Source organism: Lichenostomus cassidix, chromosome 1Aa (genome assembly GCF_008360975.1).
Source record: "Lichenostomus cassidix isolate B80296 chromosome 1Aa, HeHo_3.0, whole genome shotgun sequence".
Lineage (NCBI taxonomy): Eukaryota > Metazoa > Chordata > Aves > Passeriformes > Meliphagidae > Lichenostomus > Lichenostomus cassidix.
In genome coordinates, this window is record NC_139480.1 from 57,550,843 (window position 1) to 57,578,162 (window position 27,320).

At 38.7% G+C, this 27,320-nt stretch overlaps 1 protein-coding gene and 1 long non-coding RNA gene across 3 annotated transcripts in view; one reads left to right on the forward strand and one right to left on the reverse strand.

The window, feature by feature from the left end:
- Positions 1–27,320, reverse strand: part of PIK3C2G (phosphatidylinositol-4-phosphate 3-kinase catalytic subunit type 2 gamma) — a 218,246-nt gene that overhangs the window by 144,385 nt on the left and 46,541 nt on the right. Inside the window, 4 exon segments of the mRNA XM_085049213.1 lie at positions 8,350–8,481; positions 13,929–14,011; positions 14,013–14,052; positions 17,019–17,214. Of these exon segments, the coding sequence (XP_084905339.1) occupies positions 8,350–8,481; positions 13,929–14,011; positions 14,013–14,052; positions 17,019–17,214 (451 nt within the window).
- On the forward strand, positions 13,184–15,474 carry LOC146443962 (uncharacterized). 2 transcript variants are annotated; one of them, XR_014849391.1, is made up of 4 exons: positions 13,184–13,251; positions 14,324–14,651; positions 14,954–15,021; positions 15,127–15,474. It is a non-coding gene; the product is annotated as an uncharacterized LOC146443962 (long non-coding RNA). The 2 variants fall into 2 exon arrangements; XR_014849390.1 differs by having other exon boundaries at positions 14,324–14,466.

The following is a 27,320-nucleotide window of genomic DNA, read 5'->3' on the forward strand; positions in this document are numbered from 1 at the left end:
ACACAGAGAGAAACACTGCACTGGTAACAGGCTTTACTGAACTCCCATCAAAGAACATGGAACTGGAGAGCTTAAAAGAAAAGCAAAAGGAGAGCAAACCTTTTGTCTTCATGTGCTAGTAAAAATCGGGCCTCAAACAGGACCTCAACAGCTGCATGCTGCTGGCCTCACTGCCATAGCAGTATCTCTGCATTTGCAGGGTTCATGAAGAAAACACACTGCCAAGACATTCTGAGTCAGCTCTGCAGTTTACCACTGTCTTCTGTGAGAGGGGCTGCCCTTTAAGCCAGGTGTAAAATAAGGATAATACAATATTTCTATATAAAGCTTTAATTTTGAGGACAAATACGGTACAGACTGAAGCATCAACACACTGTAAAAGGTGGAGGGCAGTATATTAAATCCACAAAAAGAAAAAACTTGTGGCTATCTGCTGCATCCATAAGGGATCCTTGCTGATTTTATGTGTAGATGGCAGGGAGCGGGTCGTATGATATCAGAGTCTCCAAAGAGTTGAAAGAAGTTTGAGTGGGATAGTTTGTACCACATGTGCCGCATACTGTTTTTGGACAGATGAAAGGTTATGGTCTGAAATACCAATCTGAGCACTACACCTACAAGCAAGTTTCATCAGAAAAACAGGCATGCATGTGGTCTGCCGATAAGAAACCAAGCATGATTTGGCAGGTCAACACAATTCAGTCTAGAGAATTTGAACAGAATTAGAAAGTTTGGGGGTAAATTCTAAGCATAATAAATTGACTCAATGTCTTGGATTGATGTTATGATAATCCTTTATCCCCTATCGTTGGCTTATATGCCCAAGAAAGAAAAAAATGTGTAAAAAAATGTGTGGTCCTGTCTCTTTAACTACACCCAGCCGAAGAGAGAAACGCGGGTTGTTTTGAAAACATTTTCCCCAAGCCTCGCTCCGGGGGAGGATTGGTCGCCCGGCAGAGACTGCGTGCTGGACGGCGGTGGAAGTGAGCTCTGTTCCCGTTTTTTTTTTTTTTTCCATTTTTCCTTTTTCCTCGTTTGGACCCCTTCTCTTCGATCTGCTTTGCCACCTGGAGACCCAGGAGGGCCAGAGGACAGCAGAGCTCTCAGGGAGCTCCACCCGGCCCCGGGGGGGGCGAGGAGGAAAGGGGCTGCGTCTGAGGAAAAGGACTTTTTAATCAGGTTGAATAACTCCTTTTCACCTTGGTTTTCCCCTTCCCCCGTGCCTTGCAGGGCACTCTGCGTGGTTTTGTCAAATAAATAGTTTTTTCTTCACTTCCATCTAAGAGGTTCTATTGTGGGTGGAGGAGGGGGTGTCGGGGCCCTTCGCTCTCGGAGGAGAGAGAGTTTTATCATTAACCCGGGACACTCAAATTAAGAATGCAGTAGCTGAATAAAGGAAGATATAATACACTGGGTTTAGCCCTTAATTTGTCCATATCTTAATGATTAGAGGGGCCAGAAATTTGATTATGTTCAGCACCACTTCTTTTACTGACAAATAATTTTTATGAAGATCTTTTTAAACACTACTCAGTCAAAACAACTGAGAGAATGCACTAGATACTCTTCTGCCCACTGCATCATAAAGAGGCAGCCAGGTAAATGAGGTCTGAATGCCTGCCGTTTACCTGAGAGGAAGATGTTAGAGGTACAAGAGACACCAGATGGACTATCTGATCCCAGCATGAGTTTGAAAGTTGCTGTAAAGAAAGTACCTTTTGAATTGCAAATTGGAATAAACTGCTTAAAGTCATCTGAAGAAGATTTAAGAAACTCCCACAAAGTGACTGTTACAGTCAACATAAATGAGTATGAACCTAATTCAGGACTAATTTTTATTTTTCACTTCTCAAGCTGTTTGTGTTGTTAGCATTGACATTTCATTTTATTTTATTTTAGGAGCACAGCTCAGGAGGATTAAAGACACCAATTTTCTGAAGTTTTTTTTCAGACGTAGGTGCATTTGCAGAGGAATGGATGCAGAAAAAGCTGTGAAATGAATAAGATGGCACTTGGAGGAAAGCAATGGGGTGATATGAAGTCTATCTCATTTAGGTAATTGATGTGAATGGGAAGTGATCAATGATGATTCAAAGTGGTTATCATGTGATGTGTACTCAGATGACCTTTAATAAATTAGTCACATCTCTTCAGCCAATCCTTCGTTGATAAAGATTTTCATCATAATTTGAATTTATAGTCCCTTTTGTTAGAAGGGAGAGTAGCTGAGAATAAAAGAGCATGAAGATTAGTAACCCTTTTGAGTTCTCATTACTGCTAATCGCTTTCATATTGTGCTCTAAAACTGTGGGGGCCCTCTAAAAAAGAATTGGATTCTTTTTTAGAGAAAACGGTGGATTCTTTTTCTTGGGAAACCTGCGTAGGCAAATACACGAAGTAGCACAGACCTCAGAGGTACTGTAAATGTGTTTGAGACATTTCCTGAGCTCATTATTTCAACTCATTTACACCTAGAACAGATGTGGCTAAAGACTGTCCAAAAAGACAAGGAAGAATCGGCAGATGGGCTTCTGAGAGTCCTCAGCTGGAAAAACAACAAGTAAAGCAACATGCCTACATGAGTTCACATGTTAAAGCAGACAGAACTGTGAGGAAAAAGAAAGATATTAGGACACTCCAGTAGTTTGGAGATAACATTTCATAATTAAAAATTAATTGTTTTAAAAAATAAACATATTTATGCCTTGTATATTCAGTGGCCTAATTTATACCTTTACAAATAAGTGAGCAGCTTATTTATCTTCCATCAGTCTTTGCACTGAGGCTTGTCTGTAAACCCAGGAGGCATTTTAAAAGATATAAGGGGGCTCTGACAACTAGTGTCATCTAGTAGAGGTTTTTGACGCACAGCTTTCTCCCCTGGCATGGTTTAACCCCAGCAAAGTCCCACAGAGACACTTGCTCCCTCCCCCACCAGCTGGATTAAGGAGAGAATGGGAAGGGTAAAAGCTAGAAAACTCAGGGGTTGAGATAAAGAGAATTTAATAGGGAAAGCAAAAGTCACGCACACAAGCAAAACAAAACAAGGAATTAATTCACTGCTTCCCATGGGCAGACAGGCATTCAGCCACCCCCTGGAGAGCAGGACACCATCACATGTAACAGTGACCTGGGAAGACGAATATCACCACTCCCCATTCCTCCACTCTTTCTCCTTTATCCCCCCCAATTTATATACTGAGAATGATGTCACATGGCCTGGACTATCCGTCTGGTTACTTTGGGTCACCTGTCCTGGCTGTGTCTCCTCCCAGCCTCCCAGAAACCCACAACGCCCTTGCCAGTGTGGCAGCCTGAAAAGCTGAAAAGGCCTTGGCTCTGTGTGAGATAACAGAAACATCTCTATAGTATCAACCCCGGATTCAGCACAAATCCAAAACACAGCCCCATACCAGCCACTGAAAAGAAAATTAATTCTACCCCAGCCCAAACCAGCACACACAGAAAATTTTAGGGCACTACATGCACTGCACAGCCAACATTCCTCAGAACAGTTCACTTTCAGACACAGAAATCGAACAATAACTGAGGCCAAGTGAGTGAATTAACAGTGAAAAGATGCATCATTTTTTTAGAAAAAGAATCAGGTGGGAGTGCAGGATCCATTCAGAAAATGAAGGAATTAGCATCATGAGCATGATAACCATAACCTTTAGTGAGGAGACAGATTCTTCTCTCTGCGACTTGGTTCTGCTGATGAGCTGAGGCAGGGCACTCACTATTCCACCTATCATTCCAGTTTTTCCATCTGTGAGGTGAGGGTAATGACCTTTTAAAGACTGTATAATGATCACAGCCACAGAAAATGGCTTTCATGTGACAACTTCAGTATAAAGCAGATCAGAAAGTGAATATGCTGCCCTGAGCCTACTGCCATTTATTTATTTTGGAATTACATAGATTCCTGTCTCGTGTTTGTTACTGGAGCTAAAATAAAAATCCCATCTTGTTACAGAAGAGGACAATGCTATTTAAAGGCAGCTCAAGTTATCCTGATTTAATACAGTCAGCCTACCCTCTGAAGTCACACAGCAGACTTCCCTTACCGCACCCCGCAAGAGAGAAGTTTTACTGCTTGCTCTGTCTGATTTGGAAATACCAGTTCAAAATAAATTGTGGTGTTAGAGTCAGTGAAGCCAGAGCAGTGGGAACTGTGGGGGACATTGCAACTCTCAAATTGTCCCAAAATGATGGATTCCTGATTTATTAATTAGCTCTGAATCATTAAACTGCTCAGCCCAAGAGACAAACACAGTTTCTGATGTGAAGGAATGAAAGTTTGGCACAACTTTCTTTTCTTGTTTGGCTTGCAAACACTTTTTGAACTGCTTCTTGCTTCTAATACGACTTCTTGATACAGATGCACCATCAAAGGCTCTACTGTCTCTGATTTAGGGCTACGGTCTAAAGTTAACTATCTGATAAGGCTGAAATAAGCAGATATGATGGCTCACCTTCTAGACAAGTTGGCAGCTACACTCATTATCACAGTGTTCATTCCCAAAAGTATATAACATTAGAGTTACTGCTTAGGCCAAATAAACTGGAAAAATTAGGACAAAGTACTGTGTAAAAATAATGTAAGTATCCTCAAACCTGTCATTCTAAGTATCAGAAGTTCAGAGTTGAGGTTAAATTAAAAGGAAATGCAAAGCTGCTAAAATATATTAAAAAAGGTCCTATATTTTATGACCCAAGCAGTCTTAATTCTGCATTGGAATGATTGTGAAATAACTCCTTTGTTATAATTACAAATACTACAGAGTTCCAGAAAATTCAAAATAGAGACAATTTTCAACAGCAAACTAGTGCTATATGTACTGCAGACATTTGTAAGGACCACAGCCGCCCTCCCCACAGTTTCTAGTTTAAATAAATTCCTTAAATATGTAAGTTATAACTCTTGAGGATGTTTTTAGGTATTGTGTGGTTCCAAAATGGGCCATGTACGAAGAAGAAATTGCAAAATACAATAAAAAGTAATATGCTATAAGTAAAGGACTAGATTTTTTTACTTTATATATATATACTTCTAATACAATCTGATTAATATTTTTAGAGGTGTATTGGTTTGAAAACAAACCAGTGGGAGATCACAAGTCAAGACTGAAATTAAAAATAAGTGAAATAATACAAGGAAAAGCACTGACAAAGTCAGATACAACCTAACACCCTGTTAGGGTGGTAGTAGCAGTCCAAACTGAAGTAGTCCAGTTGAAGCGGTGATCCTGTGAAGGTCTAGTCTCCAGCTGAAGATCCAGTGGTAGCTCTCGTCCTCTGGGAACCCAGCAGACAGGGCTAGCTCAGGCAGTTCCAGGGCCAGGTTATATCCAGATGGGAACACCTGGTTCCTCCCTCCTGGGCAGAGCATCCCACAATGGGATGAGATAAGTCCATGAGTCACACGGTGGGTCCCTGATGGCCCATTGTCTGTCATGCGGGGTGGGTCATTAGCAGGTGATAACAGCTAACGGATGGCCCATTGCCTGTCATCCGGGGTGGGTCATTAGCAGGTGATAGCAGCTAATGGCCCACAGCTGGTGGTAATAGAAAACTACATCTATATTGCAACCTAGGACAAGAGGAGAATTGGAAATAAGGACAGCCTTTTGATCTGGCAAGAGACTTTAGCATGGTCTTGTCCAAAATATGAGAAACTTCACACTTCTTGAAACAGATGAAAAGAATTTTTATACATGTTAAAAAAAGTTCACTTCTTTTTAATGTTCAGTTGAAATTAAACATAAAGAATTAAAATACGAAGAAGAGATGCAACCATACAATGACAATTATGTGGAAAGAGAAAATAGGTATAAAATTTACAGAGAGGAGTAAATTCAGAGACTTTTAAATTACTGTTCTTTTGCCCTGGGTCACAAAAATATCAAGATTCCTGAGTAATACCTGGAAATAACCCAAAACTGGGGTTTTTTATTTTCTTCTCTCTTTAACATAAGCTGAAAAAGTTTGAACTGATTTTCTGTGGTTTTAATTAGTAGGTTATATAACTGGATAGAAATAAGGAACCGTATTTTAAGAAATGTTTGAAATTTATTGTCTTTTTCCAATGTTTAACAAAACAATTTTTTAAAATCGTCTGAATAGAAAAAGAGGGACCACCTTCTGTTCTTATCTTCACTGACCCTGAGAAGAGACCAGCTGAGACAAGGATTTGAACCAGGATGTTTGATGACCCAGGCAAATACCTCAGGGCAGCTGGCTTCTTTAAAGAGCTTATTTGTGTCCTTTCCCCAGTAAATTAAATCCTAGACATAAGAATGTTAAGATATTTTTAGAACTCAAATTCACCTCTGAGTAAAGTTTTATTTTGAGAAAGTGGTATTTTCCAAGCTAGAAATGTTTTGTCAAAGATTTTCTGGTCAGATTTCTTCAATCTCTTTATACACATTTACAGAGTTTGTTATTTAAAAACCTTAATACCATAATCTTTGCAGTAATACAAGGTGCTCTTGACATATTAGCATGACACTAGAGGTACAAATCTTTTCTTGGTACATACTTTCAAGTACAGAAGTACTCTGTTGAAATAAGTCTTGAAGTTTAGTTGCATTCCAGAAGCAAGGGGAGTTTCAGGGCAATTCTTATTTTCAAACCAGCCAGTCTATCAATTGAAATAACAGGGAATATATAATCCTATGGAGGTGTGGTTGGCCAAAGGAGGAAAAAGCATTAGGCTTCTTTGTGGTAGTAATTACTGCAATTGTAAATGACACAGTTATCAGATTAGGGGGTGTTGAATGGGCTATTCTTAAATCATTCCTCTGCAACAACTCAACCTTGATTTCTGCTTTGAAGGGTCATTTCAGCAGTGATCTCTAAAATTACACAGCAAATGAAAGGAAAGTAGCCCTCTATCCCCTTCACTGTGTTGATGGTGTTCTAGGAACCATTTTTCAGGAAAATTTTTGAAACTGCATGGGTGACTTGGCGATCTACCTCATGAAAACCAACGTGCTTGCTCTGCTGGTATACATGAAAAAATATATGTGACATGGAACTGGGGACTTTAAGACCTTCCAAAAGTCATTCCTTTTGGACTTGAATGCTGAAAAATAAGAAATCCTCCAAGATAACACAGGTTCTCAAGAGCAGAATTCTCATATAGGTACCTTTGGAGGTAAATGGGATAAGTGCCCCCTCATTAAGTTATCACTTAATCAACTTATCAAACATATTTCATGCTTTCTTTAAAAATACATACACAATGGAAGAGTGAAGTGTTCTTCTTAAGACTGACTATGAAAGAAAAGTAATTTAATAAATTGCCCAAGCGATCTTTTGAGCAGAAATTTGATTCATGCTTCTTTCTTTCCTTCAAGCTAAGTGCTCTAAACACTAGGTCACAAAAGAGCAGAGCAACCTTGAATGTTCTCTGAAAAGATAGAAAAAGCCTCTAGCCCAGACTAAATTATTTCCTAAGCCTCTCAGATTGAAAGTTCAAGGAAACACAAGGTTTTTCAAATATATCAAACTAATACATGCAGTCAGATCTTTTTGGTTTATTTTGTTTTAAATAGTGATTGCCACCATATAGAGAAGTAGATCAAGATATCTCAAGATAAGAAAAGAGCTATAATTTAGAGGTTGATGCTAATGCAGAAACCTGTGGGCTTGAACATGTTCCTCTATTACACTGAGGGTACTGCAGGGGCGTGGACTCTAAATAAAAGTTGGTATCACTGCAAAGACTCTATTTACATTCAGATGTCTCAGTGCTACTGAAATATATTTAGAGCACTGCAGAAAATTTACCATGGATCTCTGTTTATACATCACTGCAGTGACATTCAAACTACAAGCACCTTTAAACCACTGTCACACTGTGTACTGTGTAGAAAGAAGTGTTTAGGAAAGAGAGGAAAGCTTCTAAAGTGGTGTGGAGAGTGAAAAGTGCTCATTGTGGTCAGCACTAACGGTCCCAATTTAAGCAGAATGAATGTGTGTGGGAACAGAAAAAACAAAACAAAACCCAAAGAACAAAAAACAACCATTGTGAACAAGGAAGATAAAGATTTTTCATAGCTACAGGAAAGTGCCTTGCAGTAGGCCTAGTGAATTTTATCCTAAGTGTTAAACAGTCACCTAAGCCAAGCTCAAAAACAGTGTAAGGGAAAGAAAGAAAGGCCTGTGGATGGGGCTCTTACTGGCACATCAAAAGCAGTTTCCTGCTTTTGTGACCCTCTCAGTCTTATTGCAGGAGGTCCTGAAATGAGTAATTTTTTTTTTCTTTTTATATTTCTCCCAGGTTAAGTGCAACACTATTCAAGAATGGTCTTTTCTTAAGCTGTCATACAAAACAGAACTTACTCTTCTGCATACAATGGGGAGCATGTCCAAGCAAGCACTTCTTTATTTTTAGAGGCACTGTTTACTCCCAGTAATTTTATTGTCAGCATAGTTTCCCTCGGAAGAGCCTTTATTTGTAGAGGGAAGTTGACTCTAAAAGAAAATCAGAAAAGAGAAAAATAAAAGTTAAAAAATTCTGAGCATTGTTGCAACAAGTGAGTTATTTCTACATTTTTCTAGATGCCCTAACACATATAGCAAGCTATGAATTGTAGAAGTTGCGCTCTGAAGGAAAATGCAACCCTTCAATACGTTGATGAGTACTGGCAACCATTAACTTGAGTCATAACATTTGAGAAGAGGCAGATAAAAACTCATTCACTTTAATAGTAACTACTAGAGCTGGAAAGGCAGGAAAAGCTTGATTAAACTTTGCTTTAGCATTACCTTAACAATGAAAGGCTATTTCAGAATAAACAACATGTTAAGGGTGAAGTGTAAAGCAGTAGTTATTTGCCATCTTGTGTCTTCAGAGGAAAACACCACTTAAGCAACCAAGAGTTGCTTCTGAGTATGAAAATCATTCTCTTGTTCTGGTGTGCTTTGGTGGCGTGATATTTCTCAATCACAATTTAAAGGCAGATGTTGTCTTAACAGCAATAACGGATTCACATTTTTTAGTGAGAAAATTCAGTTTTATCAATATTCATCTCAACTTTGAATTGACCATTAGCTCACTTGGTCATTTAGTTCTTTTATACAGTTTGTGAAAATTGATCTAAAATTAGAATTATTCTAATAAGCCAGATACTTTCATATGTATGGGAAGAACACACATGTAATTATCCAGACATGTGGAAGTTTGCATTTTCTTTTTCCTGAAGAGTTAATTTTTAAGCTTTTTCCATGTATATTCAGTGGAAACTTGAATTTCTGAAGTGGAGAAATGTTTTTTCTGTATAAACAAAATCAATATAAGCAGCCAGGGGCTACAAGGATTATACCACATTGATCATATAATCATTAAGAAAACAAAAGATCTGCATAAACTGGAGATTAGGAAAACAAACTAAAAGATAAATTTGAATAACAGAGTCACAGAGGAATACAACTCAGCATTTTAAAAAAGATATGCTCATACTTAAACAGCAAGCAGAAGTAGAAACTGCATTTACAAAGTATATTAGCCTTCAAAACCTAAGAATTATGAGTGCTAGAAGTAAAGCATGGTAATAGTGTAAGGTAAAATCAGCATAAGATTTTGCTCCAAGTTCCAAATCTATCAAATTTCTATTGATTTTGAGAAAGTTTCCTTGAATATACTGAAAAGCAGATGGTTTTCAGCTGAAAATCTGAGGTTCTCCATATTAGCATTAATATCAAAATTTCAGATCATCAGTCTTCCAAAATTTTTAAATTATGCAAATTTGCACACCTCCCTTTTTTAATAACAAAGCAAGACAACCATTTCCCACTCTTTCTGATTACCATGAACAGAATTGAGAAGCAATTCTCAACTGCTTCCCACGTGTCCCTATTTATAGCTTTCAAGTTTTCTTTCCCTGTCTCATGCACTCTTCCTTACGCATAATTAGTTAGAAACAATTATTGGGAAACTGAACTGGTTTACCTGCTAAAAATAACTTGTTCTGTCTTATTCACTGAGAGGCCAACAGCACTGCCCTTGTTACATAAAAATGTTTGACAGAGCTACACTTAACTTTAAAGAGCCCTTAATGCTTTGAACAGACAAAAATATGAAACCAAGAGATGCATTTTCTGATACGGACAATTGTTAACACTCCTTGGGAACCTGGAAAGGGGAAAAAACTCTCAACATCATCACTGCAGACAGCAAATACTTGCCAGAGTTTCCCTAGGACACATTATATAGCACTACTACTAGGAGAAAAAGAGCCTGAAAATTCTGACAACTTACACATCCAAAGAGTTAAAGCATGGGCCAAGGAGGACCAAAATTTCCCTTCTGGTGACATGTGATATACAAGGAATACCTGTATTTCTCTTAAGAACCTTGATTAATACATAGCTAAGCTTACCCAGGTGGTCTCACCCTTTGTGACTATATGAGGCTGAGTCAAATGGATGACTAAGAAGGGGATGGAAATCTAGGCTGAAATAAGACATCCCATGGGTGAACAATTTCAACAGCAGTTGAGAAGAACAAAGAAGCTGCTCACTGAGTGGGTGTCAGTTATAGATATCTGATAAAGTTATACAGCTTGTTTCCTAAAAGTACTCTACACAGAAGAGCTCTGGGGCAACCCAGGCTGTGCCCTGAGAGAGTGGAAACAAAACAGACAAGCCAAACAAAATACAGAGACAAGGGAAACCCAATGCCAAGAAAGGATCTTGAGGTGATGAATGGTAGGCTTAATGCTAATTCCATACTTCATGTCTGTAGGTTTAACACAAATTATGAAGGATGGAAAAAGAAGAGATGGTGAAATAAATATATTAAGAGCAACCAGCTAAGACCAAAGAAAATAACTAAGAGATCTCAGCCACTGAAAAATTAAACTGATGAGAAAATAAGGGGGCAAAGTTTGGACTTTACACATTATAAGCTTAATGGCACCAGCCTGTTGGACTCTGCACCAAGAAGACAGTCACAGTTTCCAAAGGTAATATACAAGTTCTACAGCAAAAGTATACTCTCAAAAAAGAACAAACGGAAGAAACACTACACAAGGCAACCTCCTTAGGTATCAAATTATTCCCATCATTTCTGAGAATATTCTGGGAAAGATTAAATATGATAACAGACTTTAATAGACACTCATATTTATATGTAAAAACCTATCAAGTTAAAGCTCAGACACTAACTGCCTAAAGCACTTGAATATCGAAATTAAATACATGAAAATCAGCAAATAAAGCAAGCCTTGTCTTTGGTAGAAGCTCCCTACCTAGATTCCTAATCACCAAAACACTGCTCTCAGGTTTTTTTCCCCTGTTCAAATCACTCCTAATCTAAGATCAGAACTCATTTTGAATTAGCCAGGTTTATCTTATGGCCTGACTGATCCATAGCTATATAGAGAATATCAGACTTCCTAATGTAATAGATGCTCTTCCTTGTGACCTTTCACCACATAGATTTTTAACAGCCATGATCAGCTTCTCTGGGCAAAGTCTGCCAGGGCCTCCCCACCCTCAGAGCAAAGAATTTCTTGCTGACATCTAATCTAAACCCACTCTCAGTTTAAGGCTGTTAGCTGATTTTAAATGCTTTCTTGATGTCTCTGTTTTGACTCAAAAAGAGCATTCTTTCACAAAACCCAGTTTTGAGTACAGTATAAACATACAAAAATAATGGCATACCTTGTTCCCCAAATTCTCATCCTGGACCTCAGAACATGGGGTTCAAGAAACCTCCCCTCATGCATTGAGACTTTAACAAATCTAGGTCAATCAGTTTGAGGTGGAAAATATGTGAATACCTTTAATGTTTGAGAGAAATACTGAAAAGCCTGCCAGACAGATATAAATTTTGGTTTTACTTTGGAATCCATCTGAAATAGATTTTGAAAATTACTTTTGAAACTCAAGCAACAATAAAAAGTAAAAAGGCACTCATGTTTCACATATTTCTAGAAGTGATATTAAGAGCCTCTTACAAGCATCTATGACCTATGAAAGGATTTGATCTGCATACTTAATTGCTTATTTTTCCGAGAAGCTTTTGGATAGAATCGTGCAAATTTAATAATGATTTTGCAAGGGAGAGGTTTTGACAGAAAGCATGAAGCTTCAGTCTGATTGCTTTACATTTTCAAGGAATGGAAGAAGAGCAGAAATTTCAGTTATGCTAAAAATTTATTTCTACTCTATCTTATATTTTGTTTTAGAAAATGTTTTGTAAGATGCATTCCAGAAAGGCACTAGCCACATTTTAGAAGCCAGAACTGCTCCTAAGAAATAAAATCCTCCTCCTATATTTCTATTATATCTGCCTATATGTACCATAAGAAACTACTTGACCAAAGCTTGGGCAAGGTGAATATTCCTACAGAGCAAAAGGGAATGATCCAATTTTTTTAACACAAGGACAGCTGCTACTTTCCAATTATACAGAAGACTGAGGGTTGTGTACTCAAATGCTATGGGCACAATTGAGACACCAAAGCAAATGTTAAGCCCTATAATAATTACTTGGATGCTCAGCAGAAATGCACCCCTTTTGTTTCTTAATCATAAGGCAGACTTATTAATCTTCCTCTATCCCTCCACTAAGATGAAAATGTTTGACATAAAAAGCTCTTCTTCCATTTGACCAGTTTGAAACTGTCATGTGTCTTAGAAAAAGGAAAACAGAAGTTATGAATTACACTGTGTTCAATTTTAATTTAAAAAAAACCACAAACGTTTTCAGACTTGTAGCCTTTGCTCAATTCTAATGTAATCAAGCTGCTTTCAGATTTAGAATACAGTAAATGGTGATGTAAAATACCCAAAATGTCAGAGATTGTAAATATAAATATGTCATGATCAAGAAGCTGAAAGAACTCTATATCACCACCATCATTTAAAAAAATAAAAAAACCAAAAAAAAAAAGCATATTTGTCTCCCATTGTCTCAGTTTGGGAGACAAAGGTGTTCAGAAGGAAACACTCAGGGATGAGCGCCTCCTCCCAAGAGAAAACTGACCCCAGGTTAGCTAGGCTGAACTGACCGCTGAGTTGGCCGTTAAACTGACCCCAGGTTAGCTAGGCTGAACTGACCGTTGGGTTGGCCGTTAAACTGACCCCAGGTGGGCTAGGCTGAACTGACCGTTGGGTTGGCCGTTAAACTGACCCCAGGTGGGCTAGGCTGAACTGACTGTTGGGTTGGCCATTAACCCACCCTGGCTCTGCTCTCCCCGGCCTCGTCTGTCTTAAAGGTACAGCAGCTGTTGGCAGGTAAGGAGTAAAGTGGTTTCATAATGTCACCCCAGGACATTCATCTATTGCAAATATGCTTTTTGTCATGCCATTGCCTTAAATAAATGTTGTTTGAGTATGAGACAGACAGGTGACAGGTAGCCTTCACCCTAAAATTCCAGTCTCAAATTAAAGTCTTCATTTTAAAACTGCAGATTCTTCTTAAAAAAAACAAACGAAATAAAGCCCAAAAAGTAAACAAGCAAACAAACAAACAAAACCCCAAACCAACAAACCACAACAGCCTTGCTGCTCTGTAAAAAAGAACCTTCATGAAATGTTACAGCAGGTTCTCAAGCTGGATTGCAGATGTACTAGAGGTAGTTTGAAAAGGTGGAATTACTCAAAAAACAGAACTATAGCCTTTGCTTGCATCTGCTTTCAGTTCCAGTACTCCTAGATGCCTCCAGTGAACAAAAGCTATTCACAGATCAGCTTAGTTTAGCTTTTTGTCAGACCAGATTTACCTTAGACCTATTTGCCTTCCTCCGTCTATCCCATTTCTATCTCATTCAAGTCTCCCTGTGTTTCTGTGAATTCTGTGGAGTTTAATTTGTTCATCCACAAAAAAGATGCATTTGGTGTTTTTCTTTAACGAATATCTGATGTGTAATATCTGTCAGACAAACATCTATCAAACACAAACCAAAACTTACTTCTCGTTCCAGTCAGCAAGGAAAAAAAAGGATCTTTTAACTGGAGTGTCTTTGCAAATCTTCACTTGACATATTGTCTTTCCCAGCATAAATTAGTGAACAGGAAAAAGAGAAAACTTGGTAGCTACAAAGGCGAAAAAAGAAAAAAACTTAATTGTAATGTACCATGTCCAGCAAAGTATATCTGAAGGTAACCGCTCAGAAACGTGTGGATATCCATTCTTACATGAGACAAGGAATAAAAATTATTAATCTCATATTAATGTGCCCGTGGAGGGGTGTTTAAATTTTTGGGGTTTTTTCTTTAAGTTCAGAGCTCAAGAAAAGTCCTAAAGACACTTGGTTCTCTCCTATGTTTTTGTCATTAAGACTATTTTTTTTTTTCATTATTGCAGTGAATGACAATTTGGACATAAGCTGTGAAGTGTTACTACTTGCTTATCATACAGTCAACAAGAAATCTCCCACCCGGAGAACTGCATCCAGCTCTGGGGCCCCCCAACATGTGAAGCTGGAACTCATGGAACTGTCTGAGCAGGTCCAGAGAGGGACACGAAGATGCTCAGAGAGCTTGAGCATCTCTCCTGTGAAGATTGAGAGAATGGGGTGCCCAGACATTAGAACAACTTCCAGCAGCTAAAGGAGGCCTACAAGAGAGCTGAGAAGGGATAATTTACAAGGGAATGTGGTACTATGACAAGGGAAGGCTTTAAACTGAAAGAGGTTAGATTTAGATTAGATATTAGGAAAAAAGTCTTTATTGTGGGGGTGGTGAAACACTGGCATAAGTTGCCCAGAGAAGCTGTGGCTATCTCTTCACTGAAAGTGTTCAAGGCCAGGTTGGATGGGGCTCTGAGCAACCTGGGATAGTGGAAAGTGTCCCATCCCATGACAGGGAGGTTGGAATGAGATGATTTTTAAGGTTCCATCCAACCCAGGCCATTCTGTGATTCTATTTATAACTTCTTTTCCCAATCTGCAAAAAACAGATTATTATTCAAGGAACTCTATACATTCTTTTACAGCAGAAGCATTAAAGCCCTCTCTGTTGGCCTTCAGAGAGCGAACTGAGCAGTTTCAGAGTGAAATTCAGGTCTGTAAATATCTCATTTCACATTCCTCTTACTGAAATCTTTAAAATATTAGTCAAGATAGAGTATAAATAACTAATGTTCCTAAATAGTTGTGTAACTTCCAGATCTTCCTGCCAGATTCAGCTTTAGACCTCATTCTGTACAAGAATGATGAACATGGAAAGCAGTCAAATGAGAACACCAAATCTGAGGCAGTTGCAGATTGAAGGTGCCTGACTTTGCCATACTTACAAGAATGATGGTTCATCTCTTCCAGAACATTATAATATATTTTATAATTATTGTAGCAGATTTAATTTTTTTTCCTTTTTTTTCAATTGAAAGAAAATTATCTGTGGACTGCAGTACCTATGAGGCATCAATGCAAAGAAGGAAAAACTTACCTTGCAGGACTAGGAAATACTCCCCCTAGAGTCTAAACTTTACAAATAGTTAGAGGACAGTTCAGTAAATACTAGGTTTTAATACAATCAAATGATTAAGTATTGCTGTTTAAACAGAAGTACTGATACATAATATCATGTATCATATATGTATATTTTCTTATATAATATATATTATACATTACACATATACAGGAATATAGATATATTGAAATACATGTTTAAACATCTGCAAGATCATAACATGACCTTTAGAAAGGGAACATGAGATTCATGACAAAGTCAGAATGAGTTCATGCAGTGCAGAAAAGTAAGAATGGGGAGCATGCATATGACTGATGTTAGTAAAAGTCCTTGAAACCAAGTGTTAGAGCAGCAGTTCATGTTAAGAAGTCCATGCTAGCTATGAATATTGTAAAGACTGAAAAGGGAGATTAAGGAGTAGAAAGACTCTCATTTTCATGCGCTTGAGCATAGCATTGAAGTCATCAGTGGCCTTTAGGCTATGTGTAATTTCACATTTTTCTGGTAAAACATAAAATGCAGTGGGAGTGATATAACCATCTGAAATTAGGATAGTGATTATAATTCTGTATTTATTACCTTAACTAATGCAAAGTGCCTCAGATTTTTACTAAACTGCTAATTACAGGCAATGCTCTATAGTCCACTCTCTTGCTCACAGTCTAATGAAAATGATCCCACAGACATTTGGGATTGAAGGTAAAGTAGGAGCAAGGGAAAATTAACAAAAACTTTGAGAACAGCTTTTTGACTCATAAAAATAATGCTACCAGACTGTGGTCCTTTGATCCCACTGGAGTGGTGAGAGAAGAACACCAGTTTTGCTCAGAGTAGGAAAAGCAGCTACTTGAAAAGACAAGTTTTTCCAAATTTGAGCAATGCAGAAAAGAATACTTCTATCAGCTTCTTATTAAAGTTGTCTCTGTTTTTTTTTATTGAATTTGTCTCCTTTTTATTTCTTGTGCTATGCTGATTCTAGGTATACTTGGATCTGCAAGCTTATTTTAATCACATCTATAAAGAGCATCACCAGTTCAGGTTCTTAGCTACGTGACATGGTTTGAACACACCAAGAGGAAAAGTTGCTGAAAAAGCCTCACTCAGATTGGCTTCCAGCAAAAGCACCCCTCTGTTTAACTTGGGAAGCTGGCCTCCAACCCTTTCAGTTACTTGTCCTGCAGAGACCACACGAAGTTTCAGTCCAAATGCCCTCCCTGTGCAGCACACACTTTTTCCTGCCTCCTGCTGAGCAAGCCCGTCATGGAAACTTTTGTATGCACAGCCGTCAAGGCCAGTGCTTTGATATTGCTTCTATTACCATCCTTCCACACCAGTCAAGGACAATGGGCTAGGGTTCCCTCTTTGATTTTCTATCTGTCTATGGGGCTTGGAAGCCTCCTAATCAGCCTAGCTTTAGAAAATTCACTTTGTGCTAGAAAAAACATTAGAGATACACCCACTCAGTCAGTCTGTAACATTAATGTAGGACCACCACCAAAGCAACAGAGGTGAGTTAGTATCTGTGAAAAATAACTGTTGTCAAACAGACAACACATCTTCCTATGAACACTTGCTGGACTTCCTCCTACCTCTTCACCCAGGCTTCTGGGATGTTATGGGCCGCATAAACAGTGAAGCTGAGCTGGGAATTCAGGCTGATGTCTGCACATAAAGGGCTTTTAGGTATGCTGGCAAGCTGGTAATTTGTATCAAAGCTTTTGCTGTAGACATGGATGAGATGAGAGATGGCAATGGAGAGCTCAGTCACAGCAGCTTCTGTTAACACTGAGAGGCGAAAGAGGAATAAATAAAGGTTAGCAGTAGGTCATGTATGAAGAACTGTATTTATCTTAAACCATCAGTTATGGCTGTGAAATGCTTCCTAATAAAATTTTATTAAAATGACATAACCCTCAACTGAAGCCAATTATATCTGTACTTCTGAAACCAGACTTAGCTCATTTCTGATGTATCATTAACAAACTTTCAATATAGTGCTTTCAAATTAAGGTATTTTCAACTACAGCAAGCTAATGTGTGCCTCAGATATACCGCTTTAATCTTTGAATTTTTGCACCAGAAGGATTTTTATTAGATAGGTATTTTATGATTTCAGCAGCGAAGTAGCTACTTACTTCAGGGGAACTGACAAGGCAGCAGTAGAAGGGAGAAAAGTTACTGGTTAAATTTTAAGCTGATAAAGCTGTTGCAACTGTACGCAAACAATTGATAAAACATATAATATAGCAGCCACAATCAGAAAATGTCAGCACTCAGGTGGTCATGGGTTTGGGATAATATTACACAAAAATGAATGCTGAAATACGTAGCTATACGAACATATATGGAATGCAGGCTGTACCCTAACTTATACGACACCTTTATTTATGTCATTCCCTCTGGCTTAAGCTCTGCAGTGCTCTTTTTTTCCCACAATAATGGCTTTTATCCATCTTCCCTCTCTGTTTTTTGGAACAGCTTGGGATTGCCTGATTGGCAGTGTAAATTAAAATCCTCAGTCCTGGCAGCCTCCATCGAGTGAAGAGAGATGTTAAGAGCACTCATTTCTCAAGCATGGACTAGGTTGAGAGTTAAAGTGTCAGAGTATATTGTATTGTTCCAAGATCAAGCTGATTTGTCTTCCAAGAGGAGGACCCCAAAATCTCCTTTTTTTACCCTTCTAAGTCACATTTTTCTACATGATCAAGAACATACTCTAACTACCCATTAGAGTTCTTGATATGTTCTCTAAACTTGTTTGGCCAATGAAGTCAGCAGCCATCTATTAGCTAATAGTGTCTATTGAAAGAAAAAAGAAAATAAGAAGAAACAACCCAGGAATAGGAAGCCTGAGACTCCTATTAGCTTTTTATACTTGGGATGGGGGCAGGAGTCCTGCCCAACATTAGATACAGATAGCATAATTCACTGGACTTAGCTATCTCAGTTTCCTGACAGAAAGGTGTCCAAAAACCCCTATTCTGAGTCAGGAATTTTATTCTCCTTCTTCGATACCTTTTGTCTTTAAGCCAGCAAGTACCCAGAACTATTAATTCATAAAATGCATCACAAACAATACGAAGAAATTACTTGTCTTCATTTTATAATTATTTTAAACTATGTAACAATAGAAATACACATACAATTGAAACAGTTTGACATATAATGGGGTATGCTTCTGAAAATACTGACTTCAAATTATTGCATGCATGAAACACTGGCTAAAGTACTACAACTTGTAATGTTCTAATCATCTTCCACATATGAAAACTGAATAATTTTAGAGCTCAACAGGTTAAGGAAACTTGGTTCTTCTACTCTCTCTGTCTACCACTTGGTTTTAATTGCCTCTTTATTTATCTTCTTTAGTATTTTCATGATTTATCATCCTTCACCATAACACTTTTGAAAGAAAATATTTTTCTGTAATGATTTTTCCCTAGAATACCATTTGATTCTCATTTCCAGTCCTCTTGGATGTGTAATCACTTAGTACCTCCAAACGAAATGTTTAATTTGCACTGAATTCTTTTGCATTCCAAGAACTTACCCATACTCATACACATAGAGCCTTCTTAAAAGGTTCAGAAGAGGACATTAGCTGACTATTATTTGAACCAGTACTTTATCTGAAAAGTACCATACTATTTTCATTAAGGACCAACAGCTCCTTGAGAGATTCCTTGTTTCCAATCTGTTCAAAGTGGTTGACAGGTAAATTTACTGTAATAGCAAACCGCTTATTCATGAAAATTGGCCTATTGAAGTCAATGTTTTCTGAATGGAACCTTCTCAGCATTTGCTCCAAAAGAGGGTAAAATATAGTTCAGAATCTGTGAAAATGTACAGTTTTAACACAATCTATATTGTAGGCTGTAAAGCAATGTTTCAGATTTTGTCTCCAGAACAAGAGGAAACATATTCTATCTCAGCTAAGCGAAAGATAGAAGGGAACACTCCTTGGGCAAAGGATTCCCAAACAATAAAGTCAGGAGAAACATAAACAACAGGGTATTTTCCATAACAGAAAATTTACATGTGCCAGACAAGGAAGTGACTAAGATGCAAGGTGCCTATCACTATATCCAAGCTACCTTGTCCATTGACCATGTTTGCAGAAAAATTATTCTCATGGTTTACCTGAGTCACAGAACTGATGTCAGAGATGTAAAAACCAGACAACCAAACAAAACACCTCAGCTTGCAGTAACAGCATGTGAGGGGTGAAGGAAGCAATGGAACAATTAGGGGGCAATTGGTTCAGCTGCCAGACAAGGGAGACAAATGAACTTCAGCATTATTTATTCAATTATTAGGACATAAAGAATAAAGATATTTTCAGGAACAAAGTTCCTGAGGTTTAAACGAATGTCTAAGTATGATCTGGTCTGCAGGTTCAGGATTTTTTCCAATATTCATTTTCTTACTCTTTCTAGGTCTCAGTTATAAAACAGTCTATGGTTTCTGTGCCTGAATCAGCCCTTTCCAATCCCCATTCTTCAGTCATTAGGAACAGTAGCAATTAACTAAATTAGGAGGAAACATCTTGGGTCATCTGTAAACATCCATGACTCACAAAACTTGGTCAGCATTTTTTCACTGTATTTTAATGAGCTGCTGAATAGGATATGGTAGGCTGAAATTATATCACCTGTTCATGAAGCCAGACGATTTTACTGCTTTTTATTACTTTTATGATTAATAAATCTCAGATGAGAAAGGACTGTGGTGTTTCATTGATTTACATAGCACAGGCTATGGACTTCCTACAGCAGATTCATGGTTTCAGTTATATCAGAACTTATTTTCTAGAAAGGTGTCCTAGGCGTACCAAGTATGTAAGAGACAACAAAGAGACCACATTGCAAATTGAACTGTGACCAAGATTAATAATCTCACAACTCAAACCTCGTGATTTATTTCTGGTATGAAATTATTTGCCATCACCTTCTCACTGAAGGTGAGGAGAAATCTGACTTGCAGAAATGAGATGAGAACAAGAAAAGTGAACTTTAACCACAGCTGCCAGATGTGCTTATTTCTGACATGCTCCTTGTACAGGAATCCTGAAGGAATAAATTCTACCCTTAGTGAGAAACAGAACAATCCTCACAATCCTGAAAGTGTTAATGAATACACCTGCAGGTGCCTTCAAGATTTATTAAGGAATGTAATAGCTTATTCCTTACAGAAACCCACTTACTTTTTTCTTCTCAGTCCAGGATTACAATTTCTTATATTATTTAAGTGCCAGATCTTCTAACAGAGTAGGGACTTTACTGTTATTGCACCAGCAGATGATGCCAATTCAATACATGTTAAACACTCTGACTCTGTACACATTTTCTCCTTGTAAAACGTAACAAAAAATTGGTTGATCAGAATTTGGAATGAAGGCTTATAACCCTTTTGACATATTAAAAATAATTTTGATAAATGGAGCTTGATTTTTTTCTTTACTTCTTATTTTCAGAGAGAAAAAAGAAAGAGCAAGATCCTGAATACAGTTTAGGGCACGCGCACGCAAACACACACACACACACACACAAAACTCCAAAACCAAAACACAGGAAAAAGCCCACTTAACCTTTAGGTAAAGTGCTAAGCAGCATTAATTAGGTCACTATTATAATAAGAGGCAAAATATGAAAAGGCTGTAAAGTGTTTTCTGATCAGACACAGTTTCCAAGCACCAATATTTACTGGATTGTTTCCTCCTACTAGTCGCAGAATCTTATGGATTATCCCTTGAACGCAATTTAAAAATCCCCTTGCTGTCCTGGTATCAAAAATGTCTCTACTCCTATGTGATTTATAAAGCCTTGATAACTTCTGTCTACTCTTTTTGAAGAACGAGGGGATTGCAGTTATTTAAAAATTGTTCTTGATTACAAAGCCTCTGGCTACAGGACTTTGTAAATCCTATACAGTACTTGATTAGAAAGCCTCTGGCTATAGGGCTTAGTAAAGCCTAACAGTACCGCAGGATGCAACACAGCAAAAACTTAGAGGTAAGGAACCATGCTCTGATTTGGAAACAATGCAGGAGACACTTAGAGAGATGAAATTAAAATAAATTAAAAAGCCCTTAAGATTTTTCCATATTGCAAAACAAAAAGAGTTTTTTCCAAAACAAAAATATAATGGGCTTGTGCTAAGAAAAGAAGAAAGTGAATTTTTCAGCTCCGTGGGAAACTTTAACAAAAAAAAACTTTCATTTTTTCCTTTCTCCTTTTTTTTAAAGGCCTTCCTGTTGTGAATGCTTTTAGTATCAGGTCTAGAAGCAACTACCAAATCCTAAGCACAGTTAGAGAGCCTTTACACTCTTAAATTTAAAGATGACCACATTACATGTACTGTAAGCACTACATTTCTACATTCACTCAAAAAGATAATGACTCCAGTAATTCAGCTGGAAAAGACTGTTGATTCAATACCATCAGTTCCTAGTGCATACCAGACTTTCTGGATGGGTCCCAGAGAACTACTGATCAAATTCCAAAAGCTGTTTATTATGTCTGATCTGCTGAAATGCCTGCCTGAAGTAGCAAGGCTGTAGACACTGAATAAACATTCATTCATCACTGTACCAGCCTGCAGCCTTTTCATATTCTGGATTGCAGCAAACTCCAATGCTAAATCTCTATTAACATGAATAATCTAATTCTTTATTTTCTGTGAACACGTGATGCTGCAGAAAGGTACTAATGTCTAGAAATGCCCGTAGTTCCTCACATTTAACAAGAAATAAAATATTTTCAGCACTAAAACTTTAACACAATCTTCTAAGGACTTTCATAGAGAGGAAAAAGAACATGATGCAGACTTAGGCATAATGTGGATAAGTACTGCTTTATTCACAGCAGTGGCGTAAATTCTTCTGCAGAGATAACACTGTTAATAGAGGCAGTTATTGCAACACTAAATCAAGGCTAGATATTTTGACTATAGTCTTTGACTTGCTTAGTGCGTGGTGAATGACTAATAATAAACCTCTGAAAACCTGTTATTAAAGAGTAAGGTTAAAGCAGTTTCTAAACAAATTATTACCTAAGGTTTAAAAAAGATTTTTTTTTAATCTTTATCTCTTTTCTGGTAGAGAGAAACTATAATGAAGAAAAACAAAACTGGTTTATGCTACTCAGGGTAATAATCTCTTGGGGGGAAAAGGGGAAAGGAAAAGGAAATTATTAGTTGAAGTAACTGCTGCTCTCGCTGTTAAAATTTGATTCTTCATGACCCTTCAAGATAAAAAAAATATGTACGAGAGACAGAAAGGAACAGTACAAATGGGAAATCCAGTCTGTCTTTGCCTTGGCTGTCAACTCTGACTTTATCTGTAAATGTGCTGCTTAAGAAAGCAAAGCACATGGATTTTAGCTTCCCAGAGATCTGGAAAGATTTAACAGCACTGAGCTAAGATAATGATTTTCCTTTAATTTTGGGCCACAGGTTTGCAGATTTTTGCACGGCTGTAATCCTAGACAGCTAAGCATAATGAGGTAAAAAAAAAAGGTGGGAAGTAAATGAGGTGGAAAAGGAAACAAAAAAGTGATTTCAGCAAGAACATACAACTCACAACTTACTTGGTTTTTACTTCTAGCTTCAGAAGGTGAAAATATCTAGATTCCTGTCAAAGTTAATGACCCTAGATCAGTGGATGGGAAGTCCCATGGCATTATCATGAAGGTAAGCAATATGATGACAGGGACTAAGGAAAACTTGTGATGCCCAAAAAATAAGATGTAGTAAGGCTTTCCCCACTTCTGGGAGTTCAGACCTAGGTTTCTGAAGATCAGTTTCGGTCATTGCACTCACACTTACTTTTTCTTAGACATATTCTTAACACTAGCTTTGACATGCTAGTTTCTTAGCCTAACTTGAAATATTTTGCTGAATTTTAGTCTATTTAGTTCATTAGGTGCAGATGTAAGGCATGTAGCATGTTAAAATATACACAAAATATATATCACTAGATGCAAAAAGACACTTGGAAATTTGGTTCCCTTGGACAAATTTGAATGTAGGCCTTTCCACAGAATGACTAATAGCCTGGCAAATTCTGACTTGCAATCAGTAAATTGCTGTTTCTATTATTATTATTATTATTATTATTATTATTACCAAAAGGATTCTGCAATTGTTACGAAATTAGGGTCTGCCAAGAAAAAACAGAGAAATCTTCACAGTGAAAGATTTCCTGGCATAAATAAATACATACAGAGAAGTAGGGAGTAAACACCAATTCCTTCACTTTTACTCAATAAATGAGATTTTCCATGAGAGAGCTGCTGATTCAATGAAGTTCAAATTTGGAAATACCTGTAAGTAGAGGAGTGTTTTAAATCCATTGCAATTACATTTTCTGAACAGTTTGTGGAGGAAGATGTTTCTAAGGTAGATGCTTATTAGTAACTATTGATTGTTTTCAGGATGAGCAATTAGCTGCCATTAAGAGTATTTTAAAAAATGTATGAGATAAAGTACTATATCCAAGGAAGAAAAATCCTGCAAACCGCACTTACGTTCTTCTCCGTTCTGCACTTGCATGTTCTTCCCCCACTCTCCTGGCCCTCCAGCTGTTTAGCTTTTCCTGGCAGCTTACTGATACCTAAGGATTTTAGCTTCTATATTTTTAATGTATCTGTAATCCTGTAATTCTTTTAGTGTATAACTCTAGACTCCATATAGGGTGCTAAGCTGCTGTTCTCTCATTTTCAGACAAAACAATTCCTCTCTGAGCTCGAAATTCAACACGTTACTGTCTCAGGTCCCAAGATACGTAAACAACAGTCAGTTGAGGGGGAGCGAACTTGGAGTAACTGACTTCATTACCTGAAGCTGTAGTTGGAGGATTAATCCCAGATATGCAAATGGACATAACTTATAAAGTATGAAAAACCCATGACCTGGGTCCTATACCCATTGTCCATTTTGGGTGTAGCCCCTGGGTGGGCTCTGACTGCCCTAAATGTACCTGAAGGCCCTTCATTAAATACAACTGCTTTTTATTCTCTTGACTCTGTCTAGCCTGTTTTAGGTAAGCCAGATTTTTGGCGTCATTAGAAATATAATTGCTGTTTCCTTTCTCTACTGTTCATTAAGTTGAATAATGCTGAAACAAGCCTGGTATTTGGAAACCTGCATTTGAACCACCTGTGTGTTTGAAGGGCTGCTGAAATCGTTGCAGTTGGTTCACCTTTTTGCCTCTCTGAGCACAAGGTAATCGAGAAAAGAGAGGAAAAGAGCATCACAGAGGCCAATTTTTTCCTCAAACCAGATGGAGAGAGACAACCCTTCCACAGCCCACTCCAGTGCTCAGTTGGAGGGCCCTTTTATGGTATCTGTGCAGCATTCCCAGCTGCATTTGGGCAGCCACAGAGAGGTAGAGCAGCACCTCATGTGGCAGGGGCACAGATGTAACTGCTCCCTCCTGGAATCCAACCTATGACAGAGCAGGCTCCTGTTCATCCCTTGCTCAGAGAGAGCTGCTTCAGAGTCATGCTAACAGTGCTGAGCATCTCTGAGCCAATGAGAATTTAAAAAGGCAGGTTTTATTTATTTATTTATTTAAATTAATAATTATGTCCATTACTGTTAATTAACCTATTCCTCTTATGACAGTCTATCATTGGACAAGACACTATTTATACAACAAAAGATCACGGAGAACTAAAGCTTATGGAGGGAGGAATGAGAGTTATTGGAGACAGGTGGAAAAGTCATACAGAAAAATAATTTTTCAAGCTTCCATGAAGTTCATTATTTTCCCTTTTCTCCACATTGAAAGTTGTGGGTTGTCCTAGGTTGCAATATAGATGTAGTTTTCTATTACCACCAGCTGTGGGCCGTTAGCTGCTATCACCTGCTAATGACCCACTCCGGATGACAGGCAATTGGCCATCTGTTAGCTGTTATCAGCTGCTAATGACCCACCCCGCATGACAGGCAATGGGCCATCAGGGACCCACCGTGTGACTCATGGACTTATCTCATCCCATTGTGGGATGCTCTGCCCAGGAGGGAGGAACCAGGTGTTCCCACCTGGATATAACCTGGCCTTGGAACTGCCTGAGCTAGCCCTGTCTACTGGGTTCCCAGAGGACGAGAGCTACCACTGGATCTTCAGCTGGAGACTAGACCTTCACAGGATCACCGCTTCAACTGGACTACTTCAGTTGGACTGCTACTACCACCCTAACAGGGTGTTAGGTTGTATCTGACTTTGTCAGTGCTTTTCCTTGTATTATTTCACTTATTTTTTTAATTTCAATCTTGACTTGTGATCTCCCACTGGTTTGTTTTCAAACCAACACATATTTTGGCGCCCAATGTGGGGCACGACCTGGGGAAACTCAGAAATCCTATCACCATGATGCTCAGCTTATCTATATGGGTTCTGTATCTCGCTCTCTATATTTTTCCTCAAATGGGAAACTATCTGCCTGTCGTATTGGTCCTGTTGCGACCAGGGAATGGCATGAAAATTGCTCTATTGGTTTATTATGCCTATTGCGTGGTAACCTGTGAGGCGATGAATACCATTCGGAACGTATACTCAGTTTTGTCTGCCTGGCCTAATCCGAGCCACTTCATCTGGGACCTCCTCAGCAATCATACCCAGCCTCTGGGGTTAGGAGGTGAGAGAGGTTTCTTCCAGCCTTTCAGGTCAGGCACAGCCGGTTTTGAGGATATTGAGTTCTCTCTGGATGCTAGGGATGGCATAATCTTTTTGTTAGTTCTGTTTTCTTTGACCAGCACTGTGTACCTCATGCTGAAGATCAGAACAATATCTTGTCTTCTTGAGGAGGAGAAACAAAGCAAATCAGCAGGAAAGAGGAAAAGAACCAACAGAGCAGTGGACGTCTCAACACAGACCATTACCAAATCAGAACAGCCGAAGCCTGTAGCAGTTGCCCCCGTCCAGAAAAAGAAATCAAAGAGCAAATCAGTCTGCATAGCGACTGACGAGGATGCGGCAGGACCATCTCACCCAGCAGAAGAGACAGAGCCGGAGATCATCACTCGCTCTCTATCCCTGGGGGAGCTGCGTGACCTACGGAGGGAATTCACCCGGCAGGCAAACGAGTCCATCTTAACCTGGCTGCTCCGCATCTGGGATGCCGCCGCTAATGACACCATTCTGGATGGAAGTGAGGCCAGGCAACTGGGATCCCTGTCCCAGGATGTGATTATTGACCAGGGGATTGGGAAAACCCAGGAAACTCTGGCAGCGATTGCTGGCGAGTGTACGGGACAGCTACCTCTGCAAAGAAGACCTCCAGATGCACCAAAGAAAATGGAACACAATAGAACAAGGTATCCGATGCCTGAGGGAATTGGCCGTGCTAGAGATCATTTTCTCGGGCAACGAGAGATTCCCCAAGAACCCAGATAATGTCCAGTGCACTTCACAAATGTGGCTAAGATTCGCACGGCTCGGACCAGAGATATACTCTCGTTACCTGGCAACACTGCAGTGGAGGGAAGGCGAAGACCAGGTGGGTGTGTTAACAAACAAACTGAGAATTTACGAGGACACTGTCACCGCTCCACTACGCACCCAGGTCTCATCAGTGGAAACAAACCTGGCCGAGCAAGTCCGGAGCTTGATTGAAGAGAGCCTACAGAAACTAAGGAAAGAGTTCAAAGAAGGATTTCTCCATGTCACACCGAAACCAACCAGAGTCTCTGCCATCAGGAGCAGACGTCCCCCAGCCAGGGAAAGAAGACAAACCCCGCGACGTGACCTCTGGTTTTTCCTGCAGGAGCATGGGGAAGACATGAGAAAGTGGGATAGGAAACCCACTTCCTCTTTAGCAGCCCGGGTACGTGAATTGAAAAAAGAAACATCCACTTCAGGAGGCTCATCTAGGTACAACACTGCCCCA